The 20,048-nt window shown below is 42.5% G+C and overlaps 1 protein-coding gene across 2 annotated transcripts in view; it reads right to left on the reverse strand.

Moving 5' to 3' along the window:
- The window catches only part of LOC126425175 (uncharacterized), a 33,198-nt gene that overhangs the window by 7,988 nt on the left and 5,162 nt on the right, over nucleotides 1-20,048 (reverse strand). For both annotated transcript variants that reach the window (XM_050088128.1, XM_050088129.1), the window contains exons 2-5: nucleotides 19,222-19,328; nucleotides 15,850-15,979; nucleotides 5,103-5,188; nucleotides 142-316 (exon numbers count right to left, since the gene is read on the reverse strand). In XM_050088128.1, coding sequence (XP_049944085.1) covers nucleotides 142-316; nucleotides 5,103-5,188; nucleotides 15,850-15,979; nucleotides 19,222-19,299 — 469 coding nt within the window. In that variant the 5' untranslated portion in view covers nucleotides 19,300-19,328. The remainder of the gene's footprint in view (nucleotides 1-141; nucleotides 317-5,102; nucleotides 5,189-15,849; nucleotides 15,980-19,221; nucleotides 19,329-20,048) is intronic.

Below are 20,048 nucleotides of genomic sequence, written 5' to 3' on the forward strand. Positions count from 1 at the left end.
AATAAGCCCCGGAAAAGTCCCGTTTTTATGCGCGTCGTTTTGGAACATATTGGTAGCGTGTGTTGGCGCATGAGTACCGATCTCCCGCTGAGATGCAGTGGAAATAGCGGTGTGTCGTTAGCTGGCGGTCGCATTGCTCACCTGCGTGCAGTAGGATGCCGGCGGCCGTGGCGAAGGCGTGGTGCGGGGTAGCGCGGAGGAGGAACAAGACGGGGACGCTCAAGGCGGCGGTCACCACCCCGAGCGCGTACACCACGCCGTAGGCCGCCATCCAGCCTTGAAGCAAGTTGCGCCGTTTCCGCGGCGGAGACTTAACCTGCGATGCACAGTCACTATGTGAGTGGTGTGGGTGGGTGGTTGGATGGGGGAGGGGGAGAGGGGGGGAGTAATTTGTGTAAGGCAGCTGACGGAAGAGGTGAAGAATGATGTGAATCAAAAGCAAAGACCCGTTCCGTTGTAGCATTACTCTTTATGTTTTGTAATACACCAATGACACAAAATTTTAACAACGTGATAGAGGGTAGAGGACAGGCAGAGGTATTTCCGGTTTATCAGAAGAGCTCTGGTGTCATGTTATGTCAACGTTTCCTGCTCGTCAACTTCAGTTCAAGTTCTCTCCTTTACAGCCAGTGGATCGCAGACTCGAACTTCACCTGAAGATGCCGACTAGGAAACCTGTCGAAACGTTGCGACTGCACGACGCCTCGACTCTCCACAGAAGCAGAGGACATTTCGTCTATATGTCGCGCTCCACTATTTTTTCTGTACACTGGTTTACTTTGGTTAATTGTATGTTGCGAACAGATGTGATTAATTATACTGGAACTGGCTTCTTATTAAATGAATAGTTTTGTTACTGTAACTCAAGACAATGCACAACATATCCATCTCTGCTCCAACTATCGTAAAAATGTTCTGAAATTATTTCTGTTATGAAAAATAATGAAGTTACCGTACGCAATGCTTAAAGAACCTCAAAACCTTGCAGTAGATTTTTTGTCAACATTAATTATTAATCAGTGCCACGGCTAACACTAGAGCTTGAGACTATCATTATTAACCTGAAAATGATTTTTGTATAACTTTTACCAGTCCAGAATTTTTGCATAGCAAGATTTCCTTTTGAAACATGAAAGAATGTTAACTCTGACACTGTTAAAGTTTACAATACTGGCGGCCCGCGTCCGCCTGTGAAACAGAACGTAAAATCTGTTGCTTTGTACTCCGATCTCGAACTGTTGTGAGAAACAATTTTAAATTCACTTTTTGCCTGACCGCTTATTGCGGTATGATTGCCCTTATTAGCAGATCTGAATCTGCCGCGGCGGCGGCTCGTTACGCCGTGTCGCAGCTCTGCACCACGAACACTACTTAAAAAACTGAAAATGTCTTAAATAAATGGCTAAAATACCAGGCAAGCTTTCCAATAATAACACACGAGTTCTCATTAAAAACTATATTTAAAACGAGAATAATAACAAGTTCACACACCTTTCTTTATACTCAGCGCCTAATGGCGTCCCGCTTACAATCGTGACAAATGAAAGCTACCTATGCGTTAAACACAGAGTCGCAAGTTCCTCCTCTCTACGTGACTCCAAGAAGAAGACAACGACATTATTTATACAATGGCTGATTGTCATGACATTTCTGAATTTTTCTTTACTAATTCTTTTCTGTAGCGGTTTCAGAACTCGCCGACACAGACATTATTTCACAAATCCAGTACTTAATCCTTTACAAATACAAAATATAACGTAATCGTCTCTATTCTATTATTATTCAGAGTCCACAGACGTAATCAGGGCATATATATATAAATAAAATTGTAATTGCATAGTTACAAAGCATGTTTTACCAGGAAACGTTATATATACATCATGTGCTGATTTGTACGAGATAGCCTTCATTCGATTGATGTCTGCACCTCATCTGACCTATTCAAAGGCTATGTTCTACAGAACACAAGCGAATTGGTCTCTCTGTCTTATTCCTTTTTATTGTGGACAGAGCACTTGGTAGTGTATTCTATGTCTTGAGCTACGGAGCAGGTTTCACTAAGGCAATTAGTTTATTAGGAATCTATTACTCTTCCATTGCTATACACAGCTTAGTCCTGTCAATGCACACACTACCGAAAAACTGTGAACTCCAGTATAATGTGGAATGCCTGTGAGGCGAGAAAACTCATGGAATGCCTTTTTGCCCGGCACAGTGCAGAAACTCGACGTGACGTGGACTCCACAAGTCGTTGGAAGTCCCTGGCAGAAATAATGAGCCATGCTGCCTCTATGAAAAAAAAAGCTCTCCGTCTTCAGGCCACGGGTGGCCTACCGGAACCATCCGACCGCCGTGTCATCCTCAGTGGAGGATGCGGATAGAAGGGGCGTGGGGTCTGCACACCGCTCTCCCGGTCGTTATGATGGTATTCTTGACCGAAGCCGCTACTATTCGGTCGAGTAGCTCGTCAATTGGCATCACGAGGCTGAGTGCACCCCGGAAAATGGCAACAGCGCATGTCGGTCTGGATGGTCACTCATCCAAGTGCCGACTACACCTGACAGCGCTTAATTTCGGTGATCGCACGGGAACCGGTGTATCCACTGCGGCAAGGCCGTTGCCATGGTGCCTCTATAGGCGTCCATAATTTGCAAAACTGTTGCAGGTGCAGGATTTTGTGGGCAAACTGTCTTCTCGATTATGTCACATAAATATTCTAAGGGATTCATGCCGAGTGATCCGGGTGGCCAGATAAAAAAAAAAATGGTTCAAATGGCTCTAAGTACTATGGGACTTAACATCTGAGGTCTTCAGTCCCCTAGAGTCAGAACTACTTAAACCTAACTAACCTAAGGACATCACACACATTCATGCCTGACGCAGGATTCGAACCTGCGACCGTAGCAGCAGCGCGGTTCAGGCCTGAAATACCTACAACCGCTCGGTCACAGCGGCCGGCGTGGCCAGATCATTCGCTGGAATTATCCAGAATGTTCTTTAAACTAATCGCCAACAATAGTGGGCCGGTGACATGGAACATAGTCATCCATAAGAATTCCATCGTTTTCTGGGAATGTGAAGTCCCTCAGTGGCTGCACATTATCTCCAAGTATGCGAAGACAACCATTTCCAGTCAATGGTCGGTTTAGTTGGACCATAGGACCGAGTCCATTCCAAATAAACACAGGCAACACCATTATGGAGCCACCTTCAGCTTGCATAGTGCCTTGTAAACGACTTGGGTTCATGGCTTCGTGGGACCTGCACCACACTCGAACCTACCATCAGCTCTTATCGACCGAAGTTAGTATCCATCTGAAGGGGCCATGGTTTTCCAGTCGTCTAGGACCCGACCGATGTGATCACAAGCTCTGGAAAGGCGCCACAGGCGTTGTACTGTTAGCAAAGGCACTCGCGTCGGTCGTTTGCTGCCTTAGCCCATTAAGACCAAATTTCGCCGCACTGTTCTAAAGAATGCGTTCGTCATACGTCCCCGGTTCAGGCAGTGTTGCTTGTCTGCTAGCACTGACAACTCTAAGCTGCTGCTCTCGGTTGTTATGTGAAGGCCGTCGGCCACTGCGTTGTCTGTGGTGAGAGGCAATGCCTGAAATGTGGTATTCTCGGTGCGCTCTTCACACTTTGGTTCTCGGAATACTGAATTTCTCTAACGATTTCCGAAATGGTATGTCCCGTGCATCTAGCTCCAACCATCATTCTGCGCTCAAAGTCAGTTAATCCCGTCGTGCGGCCAGAATTGTATCGGAAACCTTTTCACACGAACCATCTGAGTTCAAATGACAGCTGCGCCAATGTTGTACGCTTTTATACCTTGTGTATGCAATGTTACTGCCATCTATATACCTCTATATCGCTGTCCCATGGTCTCTGTCACCTCAGTTTATATAAAACACCAAAAACCATTAGACAGGGTATGAAATATATCTTATTTAATTCAAAATTTTATCGGATTCTGGTTACGTTTAAGGCATAGTATGGAAGCAAGACAATTTAAATATTTCGTCAGGTACAAGATCCAGACATCATTGCTGTATCAGTTTCAGTCAGGTTTAGTAGGAGTGAGGCAGAATGTAAAGGTCGCTAAATTGGAGGCTATATGGGATGACCGTGAAAATGTACTGGTTGATGCATATGCAATGAGATTTTATAGGACGCTACAGACAATGAGGAATCATTCTTCAACAAACAGTGTTTTTTTAACAAACGATCGCGATAATCAGTTATTATTTATTACAAGTTTCCAATAATCGTTAATACCTTTTCCTTCAATTGTTTATTACGTATTAGTAGTGGTTAAAAAATTACTGAAACACATAGACTTCAGGAGAAGCTAATTTTCAGACTCATAGAAATATAGTTCTCGTGTTTAATTTAGCTTTCAGCAATCATACAAATTTCTAGTTAGAACATGTTGTTACATTGTAATTTTATACTTTGCTTATGTCCATTTAACATTTTTTAAAATTCCTGTTCAGTTTATAAATCCTAGAAAAACTATTGCATAAAAATTAAATTACATACCTTGCCGAAAAGTTATAGGCGTTCCATATGTTGCCCAGTTAGTCTATATAATACCTGAATTTGACACTTTGCTGGTAACACAGATACAAAATTTTAAAAAATGTCTTTAAGAAAGTATCCGGTGGTTACCTGTATATATACAATATTATTTGCCTTGCGAACCTTGCTTTTTTCATTCCACAATTGATCAAACTGCCGCCCACTACAGTTTCTCTAATTTAGTAAGTACAACAGCACAACAGCAAATATATGTATTTGACTATTTCATTTCGACAACTCTGCCAAAGTAGCTGAAGATGAAGCCATGTATGGCTTCAAAATTGACTGCAAGTAAAGTAGACAAAGGACAAGGCTGAATGAAATATCAACATGAATAAGCACAGGCGCCCCCAAACAAGATAATTTACAACTCAAGTCCTCATTATCCAGCGTCAGCCAAGGATCAAATACACAGCATTTGCCTTAGTCGATGGGAAAGATAGCGCTGGACGGTTGTACGAAGCCCGCTCCTCATGGGAGCGAGTAGTGTAGGCAGTGGTGTGTAGCGTACGGAGTGTACTCACGTCAGTGGCTCCCTTCACCAGCATGAAGTCGAGGAGAACACCCAAGCCTGACAGCGCAATGCCCACCGCCGCCAACCAGAACCAAGCTGCAACCACACAACCACTGTTTGCTTACATAATTCTCTATATAAATCCTGACAAATGTCATAATATTAATACGTGATCACAAAAATTGAAGTACCTATTTTTAATATTAATTGTACAAGGAGACCAGTAATACTTGTATAATTCGAAAGGTACTTTTGCCATAGCTGTACACAAAGGAAAAATAATGTGTGTATATAGCTGTCAAGAGTGGTAAGAGGAAATGGAAGCTTTTTCATTCATAACAGTGATGTTTATTCTCTATCGCGCATTGAAATCTCCAATAGCTGAACACCGAAAACTGAAGAGCTACCAACCTTTGCCCCACACACCGATTAAGTGCTATGGTAGAAATGACACACGAAAGTAACATTTCGTGAAATCGCATTCTGGGGGCTTTCATGATTACGTGGTTCATTTGCAATGAAACATGCATACTGGCCAGCTGCAATACAACTGCCAGGTCGATGATGTTGTCAGCAGTGAAAATCAACGTATCGTAGTACCGAAGTCTGTAAATAGCGTTGTACATTGCATCGATATTTCGCTTACTTTTCTGTAATAGTCATTTGCTGCCATTACAGGAAAATTTGAAGTAACTTACTACTGTTTAATTTCTCAATTTTCAATAACTACAATTTCCGACTTCCTTTATTGTGAAGAAACTATATTTGTTTTAGGGTATGCCTTGAAGGAGAATACTAGCGAGTCAGAGTGAACAATTTTTGCATAGAGGAAGTAATAGTAGTGTGGATGTTCATAATGATAATGCATCTGTTTCATTTAACAATCATACAGGGTGTTTCAAAAATGACTGGTATATTTGAAACGGCAATAAAAACTAAACGAGCAGCGATAGAAATACACCGTTTGTTGCAATATGCTTGGGACACCAGTACATTTTCAGACGGACAAACTTTCGAAATTACAGTAGTTACAATTTTCAACAACAGATGGCGCTGCAAGTGATGTGAAAGATATAGAAGACAACGCAATCTGTGGGTGCGCCATTCTGTACGTCGTCTTTCTGCTGTAAGCGTGTGCTGTTCACAACGTGCAAGTGTGCTGTACACAACATGATTTATTCCTTAGAACAGAGGATTTTTCTGGTGTTGGAATTCCACCGCCTAGAACACAGTGTTGTTGCAACAATACGAAGTTTTCAACGGAGGTTTAATGTAACCAAAGGACCGAAAAGCGATACAATAAAGGATCTGTTTGAAAAATTTCAACGGACTGGGAACGTGACGGATGAACGTGCTGGAAAGGTAGGGCGACTGCGTACGGCAACCACAGAGGGCAACGCGCAGCTAGTGCAGCAGGTGATCAAACAGCGGCCTCGGGTTTCCGTTCGCCGTGTTGCAGCTGCGGTCCAAATGACGCCAACGTCCACGTATCGTCTCATGCGCCAGAGTTTACCTGTACACCTCTATCCATACAAAATTCAAACGCGGCAACCCCTCAGCGCCGCTACCATTGCTACACGAGAGACATTCGCTAACGATATAGTGCACAGGATTGATGACGGTGATATGCATGTGGGCAGCATTTGGTTTACTGACGAAGCTTATTTTTACCTGGACGGCTTCGTCAATAAACAGAACTGGCGCATATGGGGAACCAAAAAGCCCCATGTTGCAGTCCCATCGTCCCTGCATCCTCAAAAAGTACTGGTCTGGGCCGCCATTTCTTCCAAAGGAATCATTGGCCCATTTTTCAGATCCGAAACGATTACTGCATCACGCTATCTGGACATTCTTCGTGAAGTTGTGGCGGTACAAACTGCCTTAGACGACACTGCAAACACCTCGTGGTTTATGCAAGATGGTGCCCGGCCACATCGCACGGCCGACGTCTTTAATTTCCTGAATGAATATTTCGATGATCGTGTGATTGCTTTGGGCTATCCGAAACATACAGGAGGCGGCGTGGATTGGCCTCCCTATTCGCCAGACATGAACCCGTGTGACTTCTTTCTGTGGGGACACTTGAAAGACCAGGTGTACCGCCAGAATCCAGAAACAATTGAACAGCTGAAGCAGTACATCTCATCTGCATGTGAAGCCATTCCGCCAGACACGTTGTCAAAGGTTTCGGGTAATTTCATTCAGAGACTACGCCATATTATTGCTACGCATGGTGGATATGTGGAAAATATCGTACTATAGAAACTTCCTGGCAGATTAAAACTGTGTGCCCGACCGAGACTCGAACTCGGGACCTTTGCCTTTCGCGGGCAAGTGCTCTACCAGCTGAGCTGCCGAAGCACGACTGACGCCCGGTACTCACAGCTTTACTTCTGCCAGTACCTCGTCTCCTACCTTCCAAACTTTACAGAACCTCTCCTGCGAACCTTGCAGAACTAGCACTCCTGAAAGAAAGGATATTGCGGAGACATGGCTTAGCCACAGCCTTGGGGATGTTTCCAGAACGAGATTTTCACTCTGCAGCGGAGTGTGCGCTGATATGAAACTTCCTGGCAGATTAAAACTGTGTGGCCGACCGAGACTCGAACTCGGGACCTTTGCCTTTCGCGGGCAAGTGCTCTACTACTGGCAGAAGTAAAGCTGTGAGTACCGGGCGTGAGTCGTGCTTCGGTAGCTCAGTTGGTAGAGCACTTGCCCGCGAAAGGCAAAGGTCCCGAGTTCGAGTCTCGGTCGGGCACACAGTTTTAATCTGCCAGGAAGTTTCATATCAGCGCACACTCCGCTGCAGAGTGAAAATCTCATTCTGGATCGTACTATAGAGTTCCCCAGACCGCAGCGCCATCTGTTGTTGTAAATTGTAACTACTGTAATTTCGAAAGTTTGTCTGCCTGAAAATGTACTGTTGTCCCAAGCATATTGCAACAAACGGTGTATTTCTATCGCTGCTCGTTTAGTTTTTATTGCCGTTTCAAATATACCGGTCATTTTTGAAACACCCTGTAATATTAATACCTGAGCGTCGAAAATTGAGTATTTAAAATTAATTATACGAGGAGCGCAATGAAACTTATCTAATTTCAAAGAAATTATGCCGTAGATGTCCAGAAAAGAAAAAAAAAATCATATGTCTACATAGCCGTTAGGAGAGGCAAAAGGAAGTAGACAGGCACATATGAAAAGTTTTCCTTTGTCTGTGACATTGCAACCAACTTCTGCAACACTTAACGATTAGGTGCTAAAGCAGAAAGGACAATGGAAGTAACAGCGTTTTATGCATTTGCATTCTAGGGACGTTCATTTTTAAATGTTGCAGATAGTTCATTTGCAGTAACACACTCAGAGCAGACAGCTACAATGTCGTAACTGCTATATCGTTGATGATACCAACAGTGGAACAAAGCCGTGGGGACAACAAATGTTACTTATTAGCGTCGTTTTTTTACTGACTTTGGTCTAAGAGCAAACGGAACTAAATATGTCTTCCTTTGCCGCAGTCACCACAAAGTTTAGATTGTTTCTAATTTTGAATTTCTTCTTTTTGAATAGCTAAAACGTCCCTTACTTATAAGGAAACTATATTTGTATTAGGCTGTGACTCAAAGAAGAACATAACCAGTCAGACTGCAAGACGAAAAACTAGAGAGACAAAAGTTTTGCGCAGAGAAAGTAATAGGATTACTGCAGATGTTGATAACGATAACTCTATCGCCGTTCTGAAAGATACAGTTGAGTGTGAACTGAACATACACTACCGGCCATTAAAACTGCTACACCAAGAAGAAATGCAGATGATAAACGGGTATTCATTGGACTAATATATTATACTACAACTGACATGTGATTACATTTTCACGCAATTTGGGTGCATAGATCCTGAGAAATCACTACCCAGAACAACCACCTCTGGCCGTAATAACGGCCTTGATGCGCCAGGGGATTGAGTCAAACACAGCTTGGATGGCGTGTACAGGTACAGCTGCCCATCCAGCTTCAACACGATACCACAGTTCATCAAGAGTAGTGACTGGGGTATTGCCACGAGCCAGTTGCTCGGCCACCATTGACCAGACGCTTTCAATTGGTCAGAGATCTGGAGAATGTGCTGGCCAGGGCAGCAGTCGAACATTTTCTATATCCAGAAAGGCCTGTACAGGACCTGCAACATCCGGTCGTGCATTATCCTGCCGAAATGTAGGGCTTCGCAGGGATCGAATGAAGGGTAGAGCCACGGGTCGTAACACGTCTGAAATGTAACGTCCACTGTTCAAACTGCCGTGTATGCGAACAAGAGGTGACCGAGACGTGTAACCAATGGCACCCCATACCATCACGCCGTGTGATACGCCAGTATGGCGATGACGAATACACGCTTACAATGTGCGTTCACCGCGATGTTGCCAAACACGGATGCGACCATCATGATGTTGTAAACAGAACCTGGATTCATCCGAAAAAATGACGTTGTGCCATTCGTGCACCCAGGTTCGTCGTTGAGTACACCATCGCAGGCGCTCCTGTCTGTGATGCAGCGTCAAGGGTAACCTTAGCGGTGGTCTCCGAGCCGATAGTCCATGCTGCTGCAAACTTCGTCGAACTGTTCGTGCAGATGGTTGTTGTCTTGCAAACGTCCGCACCTGTTGACTCAGAGATCGAGACGTGGCTGCACGATCCGTTACAGCCATGCGGATAAGATGCCTGTCATCTCGACTGCTAGTGATACGAGGCCGTTGGGATCCAGCACGGCATTCCGTATTACCCTCCTGAACCCACCGATTCCATATTCTGCTAACAGTCATTGGATCTCGATCAACGCGAGCAGCAATGTCGCGATACGATAAACCGGAATCGTGATAGGCTACAATCCGACCTTTATCAAAGTCGGAAACGTGATGGTAGGCATTGCTCGTCCTTACACGAGGCATCACAACAACGTTTCGCCCGCATCTCGTGGTCGTGCGGTAGCGTTCTTGCTTCCCACGCCCGGGTTCCCGGGTTCGATTCCCGGCGGGGTCAGGGATTTTCTCTGTCTCGTGATGGCTGGGTGTTGTGTGCTGTCCTTAGGTTAGTTAGGTTTAAGTAGTTCTAAGTTCTAGGGGACTGATGACCATAGATGTTAAGTCCCATAGTGCTCAGAGCCATTTGCCAACAACAACGTTTCACCAGGCAACGCCGGTCAACTGCTGTTTGTGTATGAGAAATCGGTTGGAAACTTTCCTCATGTGAGCACGTTGTATGTGTCACCACCGGCGCCAACCTTGTGTGAATGCTCTGTAAAGCTAATCATTTGCATATCACTGCAGCTTCTTCTTGTCGATTAAATTTCGCGTCTGTAGCACGTCATCTTCGTGGTGTAGCAATTTTAATGGCCAGTAGTGTAGATTAAGAAATTAGACACTTCAAGTAGTAAATGAGCTTTGCTATTTGGGGAGCAAAATAACTGATGGCGGTCGCAGAGGATATAAAATGTAGACTGAAGAAGATAAATTTTTTAACATCGAGTATAGATTTAAGTGTCAGGAAGTCGTTTCTGAAAGTATTTGTATGGAGTGTAGCCATGTATGGAAGTGAAACATGGACGATAACCATTTTGGACAAGAAGAGAATAGTAGCTTTCCAAATGTGGTGCTACAGAAGAATGCTGAAGATTAGATGGGTAGATCACGTAACTAATGAGGCGCTGCTGAATAGCATTGGAGAGAAGAGGATTTTGTGCCACAACTTGACAAGAAGTAGGGATCGGTTGGTAGGACATGTTCTGAGGCATCAAAGGATCACAAATTTAGCATTGGAGGGCAGCGTGGAGGGTAAAAATCGTAAAGGGGGAGACCAAGAGATTAATACGCTAAACAGATTCAGAAGCTGTAGTAGTAATTCGGAGATGAAGAGGCTTCCACAGGTTAGAGTTGCAAGGAGAGGTGCATCAAACCAGTCTCTGGACTGAAGAGCACAACAACAACAATAACAACAACAAATTTGACTGTTTAAATATACTTAAATTATACAATTAGTAGTTCAACGTTGTGGAGAATAAATAGAACGAAGAAAAGAACAATAGTTAATGCGGGAGTCAGACGTGCGTGCACAAATTACCAGTCTATGCTTAGATCATTTACGCAAAATGGAGTCAAATGAAAAAAAATCTCACATACACTCTATACTTTTGCAACACACTACGCGCAATTTCAAAGAAAAATACTGAGCTGGTGCTGTGAGCCATGTAGCAGCCGTAGTGTTGCAAGGGATTACGTCACATCAGAGCATGCACATTAGAAAACAGACAGCTGCGTCGCCTCTCTGTGTTTTTCCTAGTGTGGCTGATTGCCATTTCAGCTCTGGTTTCACTGGTGTCTGGTTGTTGCGGAGAGAGCATTAGAAAACATGATCTCGTCTATTTTATTTGCATACCAGCTCACATTCGAAGGGAAACGGCGTAATTTTAGTGCTATTCCTGTCTTGCATTCAAAGTGAAATGGCGTAACTTTAGTGCGACACTTACAGTGAGCCGTAGCACATTAGCACACGACAAGTGGCCGCTACTGATCCAGGCGTTGCAACTTTCACCATTTCTCCGTTTACGTACGTCATACGAGGTGGAGTGATTATGTGGGTCAGTGTGAGAGTGAGGGGTAAGTGAGCGAGTGTAATTTTGTAGATTTACCCCTCACGCTGTGACAACATTTGCAGTCATTTCATCTATAATCATTTCTATTAATATCTGTAAAGACGATGACAGGCTCGACACTGAGCGGTGCTAAGCTCGAGACAAACACACACTACGTTATTTACCTTTAGATTAGATTAGATTAGATTAGATTACTACTAGTTCCATGGATCATGAATACGATATTTCGTAATGATGTGGAACGAGTCAAATTTTCCAATACATGACATAATTAGGTTAATTTAACAACATACTTAAGTTAATATAACAACTTTATTTTTTGTGTTTTTTTATTTTTATTTTTTTATTTATTTTTTATTTTTTTAAATATTTTTTTTCTTAATTTATATCTAAAAATTCCTCTATGGAGTAGAAGGAGTTGTCATTCAGAAATTCTTTTAATTTCTTCTTAAATACTTGTTGGTTATCTGTCAGACTTTTGATACTATTTGGTAAGTGACCAAAGACTTTAGTGCCAGTATAATTCACCCCTTTAATCTTGAATAGTGAAGATCGTCCTTTCTCCTAGTATTGTAGTTATGCACACTGCTATTACTTTTGAATTGGGTTTGGTTGTTAATAACAAATTTCATAAGAGAGTATATATACTGAGAAGCTACTGTGAATATCCCTAGATCCTTAAATAAATGTCTGCAGGATGATCTTGGGTGGACTCCAGCTATTATTCTGATTACACGCTTCTGTGCAATAAATACTTTATTCCTCAGTGATGAATTACCCCAAAATATGATGCCATATGAAAGCAATGAGTGAAAATAGGCGTAGTAAGCTAATTTACTAAGATGTTTATCACCAAAATTTGCAATGACCCTTATTGCATAAGTAGCTGAACTCAAACGTTTCAGCAGATCATCAATGTGTTTCTTCCAATTTAATCTCTCATCAATGGACATACCTAAAAATTTGGAATATTCTACCTTAGCTATATGCTTCTGATTAAGGTCTATATTTATTAATGGCGTCATACCATTCACTGTACGGAACTGTATGTACTGTGTCTTATCAAAATTCAGTGAGAGTCCGTTTACAAGGAACCACTTAGTAATTTTCTGAAAGACAGTATTGACAATTTCATCAGTTAATTCTTGTTTCTCAGGTGTGATTACTATACTTGTATCATCAGCAAAGAGAACTAACTTTGCCTCTTCATGAATATAGAATGGCAAGTCATTAATATATAATAAGAACAACAAAGGACCCAAGACTGACCCTTGTGGAAACCCATTCTTGATAGTTCCCCAGTTTGACGAATGTGCTGATCTTTGCATGTTACGAGAACTACTTATTTCAACTTTCTGTACTCTTCCAGTTAGGTACGAATTAAACCATTTGTGCACTGTCCCACTCATGCCACAATACTTGAGCTTGTCTAGCAGAATTTCATGATTTACACAATCAAAAGCCTTTGAGAGATCACAAAAAATCCCAATGGGAGGTGTTCGGTTATTCAGATCATTCAAAATTTGACTGTTGAAAGCATATATGGCATTTTCTGTTGAAAAACCTTTCTGGAAACCTAACTGACATTTTGTTAGTACTTCATTTTTACAGATATGTGAAGCTACTCTTGAATACATTACTTTCTCAAAAATTTTGGATAAAGCTGTTAGAAGGGAGATTGGACGGTAATTGTTGACATCAGATCTATCCCCCTTTTTATGCAAAGGTATAACAATAGCATATTTCAGTCTATCAGGGAAAATGCCATGTTCCAGAGAGCTATTACACAGGTGGCTGAGAATCTTACTTATCTGTTGAGAACAAGCTTTTAGTATTTTGCTGGAAATGCCATCAATTCCATGTGAGTTTTTGCTTTTAAGCAAGTTTATTATTTTCCTAATTTCAGAGGGAGAAGTGGGTGAGATTTCAATTGTATCAAATTGCATAGGTATGGCCTCTTCCATTAACAGCCTTGCATTTTCTAATGAACACCTGGATCCTACTATATCCACAACATTTAGAAAATGATTATTAAAAATATTTTCAACTTCTGACCTTTTGTTTGTAAAGTTTTCATTCAATTTGATGGTAATACTGTCTTCCTCTGCTCTTGGTTGACCTGTTTCTCTTTTAATAATATTCCAAATTGTTTTAATTTTATTATCAGAGTTGCTGATTTCAGACATGATACACATACTCCTGGATTTTTTAATAACTTTTCTTAATATAACACAGTAGTTTTTATAATTTTTGATAGTTTCTGGGTCACTACTCTTTCTTGCTGTCAGATACATTTCCCTTTTCCGGTTACAAGATATTTTTATACCCTTAGTAAGCCATGGTTTGTTACAAGGTTTCTTACGAGTATATTTAACTATTTTCTTGGGGAAGCAGTTTTCAAATGCATTTACAAAAATGTCATGAAATAAATTATATTTTAAATTGGCATCAGGTTCATGGTACACCTCATCCCAGTCTAACTGCTGTAGGCTTTCCCTGAAATTTGCAATTGTTAAATCGTTGACTGAACGTACTACTTTGGAGGACTGTTTAGTATTGCTGAATGGAGCTATGTCATATATTGTAACTAGCTGTGCACCATGATCAGAAAGACCATTCTCAACAGGCTGAGCATTTATCTGGTTAAACTTATCTTGGTCTATAAAGAAGTTATCTATCAGTGAGCTGCTATCCTTTACCACCCGAGTAGGAAAATCAATAACGGGTGTCAAATTGAAAGAACCGAGTAATACTTCAAGGTCATTTTTCCTATTACCCTCTTTCAGAGAATCTATATTGAAGTCCCCACAAATAATAATTTGCTTCCCCCTGTCTGACAGATAGCACAACAAGGAGTCCAAATTTTTCAGAAATAGATGAAAATTTCCTGATGGGGACCTATATACAGTTACAATTATAAATGTGCCTTTATTTAATTTAAGCTCACAGGCACATGCTTCTATATGTTTCTCTACACAAAACTTTTTTGTTTCTATACTTTTTGCACAATGATAACTTTTGACATATATGGCAACTCCTCCTTTCTCCATATTTTCTCTCATTACATGTGCAGAGAGCTTATAACCACTTACATTTACCTTATCCATATCAGTAACAATGTGATGCTCAGACAGGCATAGTGTATCTATTTCATTCTCAGCTTCTAAATCTTCTAAACAAACCAGAAGCTCATCTACTTTATTCTTTAAACTCCCAATATTTTGATGAAATATACTTACATTATTTTTAATTGTACTTTTATGAGAACCTTTCCTTTTTCTAACATTTGCAGTACTCTCCTGTCTGAGTTTCTCATTGTGCTTAGGCCTAGTTCCTATACCAGTGGTCACATGGTGTTCAGAGAGGCAGATTATGTCAATTGGGTTGGGTGACTTTAATTCATCAATGGAATTACCTAGGACTGAGATACAACTTGGTGCAGATAAAATTTCTTTTGATTGGTGAAAATTTATAATTGATAGCTGTGATTGGTGATCCAATGTGCTAGAATTGTGCTGTTTAATTTCTTTCCTAAACTGAAGATTAGTTTCAATCCTGACCTCTCGTAGAACTTGACATCTTTCTGTCTTACCTTTGCAGTTCCAGTGGCCAGGAACACACATAAACGACACAAAACATGCGGATTTGGATTTATATGACATCATTACATTCGTGTCATCTTTACGAACAAGGTTCAAAAAATGGTTCAAATGGCTCTGAGCACTGTGGGACTTAACATCTGAGGTCATCAGTCCCCTAGAACGTAGAACTACTTAAACCTAATTAACCTATGGACATCACACACATCCATGCCTGAGGCAGGATTCGAGCCTGTGACCGTAGCAGTCGCGCGGTTCCGGACTGAAGCGCCTAGAACCGCTCGGCCACCTCGGCCGGCACGAACAAGGTGGCGGGGTTAATGATGTGGGGGGAACTTCCTGATGACTCATGAGATGGAGGTGGGAGGCGTGGCCAGATTACCATTCGACGTTAGGGGGTCATATTGCGTTATAGAGGCAGGTGACATGCCTCCATCGCGTTATAGAGTCAGGAGACACGGCTGACTGTAAGAATGATGTGTGTGGGGGGATGAGTGTAACGGGGCTGAGCTCACCTGCTAAGATGATGGCTTTCTTATCTCTCTCCTCTCTTTCTGTTTCGTTCCTCCAACTGTTGCGTATCATTGCTTCCCAAGCTTGTCTCGTCAGGATCGATGTCACGATCAGCAAGATGGCGTCCCCAAGCTGGAAACCAGAGCACAGCACTATTTAAAAGTCTCGCACACACACACACACACACACACACACACACACACACACGCTCTTCAGTAACTACAAGGTTTCTGATGTCCCTGTAATATTTAGAACGGCCGAAGTGGCCGTGCGGTTAAAGGCGCTGCAGTCTGGAACCGCAAGACCACTACGGTCGCAGGTTCGAATCCTGCCTCGGGCATGGGTGTTTGTGATGTCCTTAGGTTAGTTAGGTTTAACTAGTTCTAAGTTCTAGGGGACTAATGACCTCAGCAGTTGAGTCCCATAGTGCTCAGAGCCATTTGAACCATTTTGAATATTTAGAAACACACTACAGTTAGAGTCGTTGGAGAATATGATACCTGCAGTAATACTGACTTTGCGGGTAAAAAGTTTGCCTCACCCCGCATCGGTGTCAGAAGTACCATGCGGCTTTTCGCGGATGATGCTGTAGTATACAGAGAAGTTGCAGCATTAGAAAATTGCAGCGAAATGCAGGAAGATCTGCAGCGAATAGGCACTTGGTGCAGGGAGTGGCAACTGACACTTAACAAAGACAAATGTAATGTATTGCGAATACATAGAAAGAAGGCTCCTTTATTGTATGATATCGGCACAAACACCGGTAGCAGTTACTTCTGTAAAATATCTGGGAGTATGCGTACGGAACGATTTGAAGTGGAATGATCATATAAAGTTAATTGTTGGTAAGGCAGGTACCAGGTTGAGATTCGTTGGGAGAGTCCTTAGAAAATGTAGTCCATCAACAAAGGAGGTGCCTTACAAAACACTCGTTTGATCTATACTCTATATATCTCATCAGTGTGGGATCCGCACCAGGTCGGGTTGACAGAGGAGATAGAGAAGATCCAAATAACAGCTGCGCGTTTCGTCACAGGGTTATTTGGTAACCGTGATAGCGTTACGGAGATGTTTAGCAAACTCAAGTGGCAGACTCTGCAAGAAAGGCTCTCTGTTCGAGAGGGTGCGTTTCTGGATGAGGTATCGAATATATTGCTTCCCCCTACTTATACCTCCCGAGGAGATCACAAATGTAAAATCAGAGAGATTCGAGCGCGCACGGAGGCTTTCTGGCAGTCGTTCTTCCCGCGAACCATACGCGACTGGAACAGGAAACGGAGGTAACGACAGTGGCACTTGAAGTGCCCTCCGCCACACACCGTTGGGTGGCTTGCGGAGTATAAATGTAGATGTAGATGTAGCTGTAGCTGTAGCTGTAGATATTCGTTGCTCTAACAACGTGAATCCAAAATAATATTACTTTGTCGTTAAAATTTAAGAGAGAGTATCAATATCACGATTTTTGTCAATTTTTTCCATTACAGAGAACCGATAATAGTGGTTTTTATTTTTAGAGTCGCCGTTGTTAAGTCATTGGGCTATGAGTATAGCTGTAATGCCGCGAGGGTCTTTGAGACATATATATGTGTGTAGCTGACAAATACAAAAGCTAAAGAACTAAAGACCGAGACCGCGACTTGGCGTCCTCCTGGTTATCTGCACAGTGACACGTAGAAATGGGAAGCGACTTTGACCTGTGTTTTCTACCTGACCTTCAATTCTCTTCCAAAATTTGCCCCCAACTTCCTTTAGTGCTTGTTCATTATGTGAATTTAACAGCATTGGTGGTAAGCAGCAACCCCATCTCACTCCCTTCTCTAGCACTGCAACTCTTACGTGTCCCTCGACTCTTAAGATTGCAATATGGGTTATATACAATTTGTACATAAACTTTGACTCCCTGCTTATTAAAAGTGGCAATAAATTTCCTGATCGAGTCTGAAGTCATTATGAACATTTTGTGCACAACATCCGCTGAAGTTTCACTCTCTGTGTTTTACGTATCCTCGATAACTAGAATTGCAACAAATGCTTTCCATTGACAATTGTCAGAAACTCTTTGTGAATACAGGCTGTGTCAAAAGGTATTTTACAAGGCATGATGGATGTTATATGAGTACCATGTGAGCGTATTCTGTTAGTTAACTTGTTTTAGAATATGATTCGTTTCGTGATAGAATCTCTGAAACGTGAAGAAAAATGTAGGCAGTTTGGGCCAGCCGGCCGGTGTGGCCGTGCGGTTAAAGGCGCTTCAGTCTGGAACCACGTGACCGCTACGGTCGCAGGTTCGAATCCTGCCTCGAGCATGGATGTGTGTCATGTCCTTAGGTTAGTTAGGTTTAAGTAGTTCTAAGTTCTAGGGGACTGATGACCACAAAAGTTAAGTCCCATAGTGCTCAGAGCCAGTTTGGGCCATGTAAGCTGGACAAAGAGTAAAGGAGATATTCAACATTACTGTCAGTGAACACCAATGCAACTCACTCACGGAAGGTGCTCAAGACGACCGTCAACAACTTCGATTCATTTTGTGTATCGGCTGATGATTTCTTGCCGATGCCTTGGAAAGATTCCCGGCATATCAAGGATGACTCCAGCTGCTACTTGTATTTGTGGCACAAGATCTTCCATATGTGTCTCATGCACCGTGGTTTTCGCGCACTCCCGGCCTGAAAATCCTGTGGTGTCAGGTTCAGTGAGTATGGGGGTCAAGAGTTCAGCAAAACATCATCAGGCAATACACTAAATGTATCTCAGCTGGTGGTGGTGATATGGAGCACTATGTGAGTGAATTTGGAGTGGTGTTACCTCACAGTAATACACACTGCCTCCCTTACTGTTACCTTGGGTGGCTCAGACTTCTTACGTCCTTCTCCACATTTCAGAAATGTTGGCACGCAAACGAAGCATTTGCGAACATAAGTTTATTTGGAAAATATGCTCACATACATGGTACCCACCTATCAGTCACCATGCCTTGTAACACAACCCCCCCGCCGTCGGAGGTTCGAGTCCTCCCTCGGGCATGGGTGTGTGTGTTGTCCTTAGCGTAAGTTAGTTTAAGTTAGATTAAATAGTGCGTAAGCCTAGGGACCAGTGACCTCTGCAATTTGGTCCCATGGTCCTCACCACTAATTTCCATTTCTTTTTCGTTGTATCATACCTATTTGATACACCCGGTATAACTTTCAAATATTGACCATGTCTGGTGGTAGTTTATCTGTGTTTTCCCCGTGTTTCTCCCTCCGTGTTTGCTGGTAAGTTTTCCCATAAGGTCCCGTGGTGTGGACAGTGTTGTTGTGGCTGACTTAGTACGACAACATAGGGTACTGTAACGTCGGTCGGTATCACCAACAGCAGAAACAGCAACTACTCACCAGCCAGACCCAGGAAATCGTTGCCACGCCCTTGCGGAGATCGATGCAGAAGCAGACTTTGCCAACACTGCAGCACATCCTTCAACACTGTCTCTCCTTTCTCCCTGCTGAAAATAAAATAAGTCTGTCAATGGTTTACTCATTCACAGATACTTACGTAGCTACACCGTTGGCGACTAAAATTACATCAAGACGACGGCATGGAACGAACGTCAGAATGTCATGAAGTGTTGTGGAGTGAGATTGTCAGCGCCATCCAGGATCTTAGCGGCTCCGTGCGAGTAGCGCTCGAGAGGATAAGCATAGACAGTGGTTTGATAAGTCTGGTAAATTTCTTGTTGCACTTTCATGGTTCGTAAGCTTTATTATTCCAAAGATCGAATAAATAATTTCAATAATATACAGCGTACAGTTCATTGTCGACAGCCGTCTAAATTGGTCATTGTGTCGTCTGCGATGGATAATAGAGAAAACAGTGTCTCGTGCTATTATTGAATATTTTCATTTGAAAGGTTTGACTGGAGAACAGATCAAAACGAATTGAAGTTAATGCGGACTCTGTGCCAACATTGATGATCATTCACTTTTGGAGTAATGAAAGAGAACGTGGTCAGACAAGCACCGAAGATGAAGCGCTCTGTGGCCGTCCAATCGATTCACCATAAAGGAAACCACTTACAAAATCCATGATATGGGCCGGCCGCTGTGGCCGAGCGGTTCTAGGCGCTTCAGTTCAGAAACTGCGCTGCTGCTACGGTCGCAGGTTCGAATCCTGCCTTGGGCATGGATATGTGTGACGTCCTTAGGTTAGTTAGGTTTAAGTAGTT

The sequence above is a fragment of the Schistocerca serialis genome, chromosome 10, assembly GCF_023864345.2.
Source record: "Schistocerca serialis cubense isolate TAMUIC-IGC-003099 chromosome 10, iqSchSeri2.2, whole genome shotgun sequence".
Taxonomy (NCBI): Eukaryota; Metazoa; Arthropoda; class Insecta; order Orthoptera; family Acrididae; genus Schistocerca; species Schistocerca serialis.